Raw genomic sequence first — 4,082 nt, 5'->3', positions numbered from 1 at the left:
AGGTTTAGCTGGGGGAGCTGTAGAAGGGGGAACAATCTCGCCAACCGCTGGGGCTGGGATTTCAGAAGGGGGAGAAGAGATCTGGGGTTTTGCTGCTCCGAGGAAGTGGAAAGAGGCGCAGCAGGGGAGCGAGCGGGAAGGGCCGGAAAAGCAGTCTCGTAGCTAGGGCTAGGTATCCTTTCGGAGTTATGGAGCGGATGGGGAATATTTGGAGAGAGCGTCGCAGATATGGTGACTGTTGAAGGTGGGGGAGGAGATGAAGGTAGAGAGGAGGAGAAAAAAAAAGATGGAGAGGGGTGGGACCCTAGAATACCAGGAGATGGCGGTGCTGAACTGGATTGCAGTCGGGGAGCAATTGCGAAGGATGGGGGAGGCCGGGAAGCGGCCGCCCGAGAAGTACGCTAGGGTTTCAAAGGGGTAGAGAGAAGTGAGAGAGTTTTCTCTCTCTACAAAAAAAGGGCTTTTTTCCACCATTATATTATTTTCTCGTTGAGGTAGGAAGACTATAGAGTTTTTTGGCGATATTTTTTTTAATCAAACTTTTTACGGGAAAAAATAATCAATTTATTAATTTATGTTTCCAGAAACCTTATCCACACTCACTCCTAACAAACCTACAAAATCCACCATACTCATCTTCGTAAACCCCAAATCTCAAAACCATGTCGTCGGCTTATTCTCCGTACGCTGCCGTTTCCGTCGCCGTCGCAAGCGTACCCTCCTCTGCCGCTTCGAACCGCTTCTTCTCCTTCCACTCTCAAATCCAATTCCACCATCGCTTCCCTCCAAAACCCTTCAAACTCCTCCGCCAAAACCCTAATTTGCTTCTCTTCCTCCCCAAACTCCGTCGCCACCACTTCTCCGCCGCCATCTCTTCCGGAAATGGTTGGGACGGTGAAGAAATCTCAGCCTCCGAAGAGCCCATTGAAGAAGAAGAAGAAGAAATGGAGGATGAAGACGAAGGGAAATCACCGGAAACGCAAGCGAGTGGTGAAGAAGGGAGATTGTACGTTGGGAATTTGCCTTATGCGATGACTTCTTCGGAGCTCGCTCTAGTTTTTGGAGAAGCTGGCAATGTCGTCGATGTGCAGGTTCCTTATCTTCCCCATTTTATTTCATTTGCAGTGTGCTTGTTTTTATAGATCGGTGTGTTGAATTTGAACTCAAATTAGATTGTAACTTGTAAATTTTTAGAAATGAGTGGTAGGAAATCATGATTCTGTTGATATATACCCAATTTGTTGATTGACATTGGAGTTTTGGATTCAACCTTCTTCTCAAATCGAACAGATTCCTCTGGGTATATTACGAATTTTTTGGATCTGGGCTACACTTTTGTAGTAAATAATTCCGGATTATACTTTGTTAATGGTTTCTTAAAGCATCACATGGCGTTTTACGTTTTGCAGATTGTGTATGATAAAGTTACTGACAGAAGCAGGGGCTTTGGCTTCGTGACCATGGGAACCAGTGAAGAGGCTAACGAGGCCATTCAGATGTTCGATGGCTCTGTAAGTTCATCACCATCGAAGCATTTCAGCCTGAATTTGAAGCTTTTGGCGAATGAAATGATTGTGTTCTGATAGTATATATTACTATGATTTGTAGCAAATAGGAGGACGGACCGTGAAAGTGAACTTCCCGGAGGTTCCAATGGGCGGAGAGAGGGAAGTGATGAGAGTCCGGATTAGGGATAATAACCGGGATTATGTCGACAGCCCTCACAAGATCTATGCAGGGAATCTCGGTTGGGGCCTAACCTCACAGGGTCTGAAGAATGCATTTGCAAACCAACCTGGTTTACTTGGTGCCAAAGTCATCTATGACAGGAACTCGGGGAGATCCCGAGGGTTTGGTTTCATATCTTTTGAGTCAACTGATGCTGTTCAGTCTGCCCTAGATGCCATGAACGGTGTGGTAAGACTTTCACTCTTTTTGCATCCAGCCCACAGGCTAAATACCCTTTCATCGAATTGAATAGATTTGATCATTCCATTCGAAGATAGATCAGTTTGGTTTCTAACTATGGGTTCTGATTAATCTGTAGTAGGATGCTTTAGGATTGAAACTTACTAGTTCAGGTTTTTGGGATTTTCTAGGAGGTGGAAGGGCGACCACTGAGGCTGAGTTTTGCTGTGGAAAAAGCTCCCGGGTTTCGACCCAATGTAGCGGTGAATGAGAATGAAGAAAGTTTAGAGAGCAACGAGCTGTTCTCGGGCGCCAATACATAAGCGATACCCCCTTATGTTAAGGGTATCTAAACGTTCAGTAATTGGCACATATGGTCAAAGAGACTTACAACATCGAAGAACACTGTGACAATGATCATCGTGCTGCATTGATCAAGTTGGATTTATGGAAAAAAAAAAGTGAAAACTTTGAGGAGTCATTTACATCATTATACTCTGCTCAGTTATATTAAAACTACTTGTATAATCGAGAAGATAGTAGAAAGTAGAAGACGAGATATGCTTCTGTAATCCTGACGATTCAGATGGTTGTACAATATCGTGAATATCAGTCGTCAGACTGGATTTTATGTTAACCTGTAAGAAGAGCATTCTACTGCATAATTGTAAGTCCCGTGTTATGAAAACCCTGCAGTACTGATATAAATTCATCAACTACATATAGCGACAGTAACTAATAAAATAAAAACCAGACCCATAACACCAAAAGTTTCTTTTTTTTTTTTGTTAAAAGGTAAATTCCATTGATGTCAAATTGAATATACATGTTGGGGTAGTTGTTTACAGAGCTATAGATGATCAAGCGGCGATTTCAAAGTGACGAAACTAGGTAGTTACAGGCCCATCCTCAGTATTAAGGCCGAGGGAGTGGCGGAGGGAACTGATTCTCCGCCGAGTGATTCGCAGGATATCTTGACGGAGGACAGCCGACGGTCGAGCGGCGCAACCATGTACCCTTGCATTTCGTTCCGACCAGATTGTGTATACAGAAGCTTGGAAGAGCAGTAAGAGCATGAGTTTGATGAGGGGGTCACCTTGGAAATTGATCAGTTTGTGTATCTGATCCAATAGTGATTGGTTGTGCGCAAACAAGTGGCTGAAATCACCCATCACTGATGGCCATACTTCCGAGGAGTAGAGACAGTTGAAGAACAGGTGTTCAGTCGATTCAGGATCAACCGAGCAGAGACAGCAGATTGGGTGGGCGTTGATGCCCCAAGAACACAATCAGTCAGCAGTCGGCAACCGATTCTTGACTGCTAACCAGGAAATGAAGGAGTGCTTTGGCACCGCTTTAGGAAACCAAATGCCTCGAAACCACGGTACGCGTGGAGGAGGCTGCTCAAACTTGGCCCATGCCTTAGCTGTGGAGAAATTAGGCATGGTGGTATCGGAGAAAGACTCCGACCAGTAGTATAGGTCATCTTGGCCCGAGGGTGAGGGGACTTGTCGATCCAAGATCGCACATTGTAGCGAAAGAGCCTCATCCGAACGTGCCGGGTGGAAGGCCCAGCCCTCGCCCAAGACAGCGATAGCCACCGATGCTGAAATTGGAACCCCAAGTTGTCGCGGACCACCATCACCAAGAAGGTCAATAGCTCTTCCAATATGTAACCATTGATCATACCAGAAGCTACAGCAGTCCCCTTTTCCGACCCGACACCAAATATGGCCATGAACCATCGGGCGAAGCTTGAGGATGCGACACCAAGCCCAGCTCCCCTGTCCGCCAATTCGTAGAGCCCAGAATGGTCTACGTTTCAGCAGGTGTCCTTTGACCCAAGCGACCCAAAGAGAGCCGCTCTTTGTAAACAATGACCAAATAAGCTTAATGCATAATATTTTGTTCCAGGGTTGTAGTCTCTTGAGTCCCAACCCGCCAGAGCTTTTTGGCGTGCAAATAACTGCCCATGCCACCTTAGCCCCTCTTGCCGAGTCCGGCAGACCAGTCCAAAGGAAAGCAGATCACATACGTTCAATGGATCGAAGGCAGTTGGACGGAAGAATGTAAGAGGAAGCCCAGAAATTAATGACACTGTAGATGAGAGATTTGGTCAGCTGCAAGCGTCCTGCGAAGGACAAGTGTTTGGCAGTCCATGAACACATACGACC

At 45.9% G+C, this 4,082-nt stretch overlaps 1 protein-coding gene across 1 annotated transcript; it reads left to right on the top strand.

The window, feature by feature from the left end:
- The first annotated feature begins 599 nt into the window (after positions 1-599).
- Positions 600-2,573, top strand: LOC104815193 (RNA-binding protein CP33, chloroplastic). The gene is made up of 4 exons (XM_010543508.2): positions 600-1,091; positions 1,410-1,511; positions 1,609-1,917; positions 2,100-2,573. Exons 1-4 carry the CDS (start codon positions 663-665, stop codon positions 2,229-2,231), a joined length of 972 nt encoding a protein of 323 aa, XP_010541810.1. The 5' UTR covers positions 600-662; the 3' UTR covers positions 2,232-2,573.
- Positions 2,574-4,082: the final 1,509 nt, after the last annotated feature.

The sequence above is a fragment of the Tarenaya hassleriana genome, unplaced genomic scaffold (genome assembly GCF_000463585.1).
Source record: "Tarenaya hassleriana unplaced genomic scaffold, ASM46358v1 Cleome226, whole genome shotgun sequence".
Classification (NCBI taxonomy): domain Eukaryota; kingdom Viridiplantae; phylum Streptophyta; class Magnoliopsida; order Brassicales; family Cleomaceae; genus Tarenaya; species Tarenaya hassleriana.
This window is presented reverse-complemented; position numbering and strand designations above follow the sequence as displayed.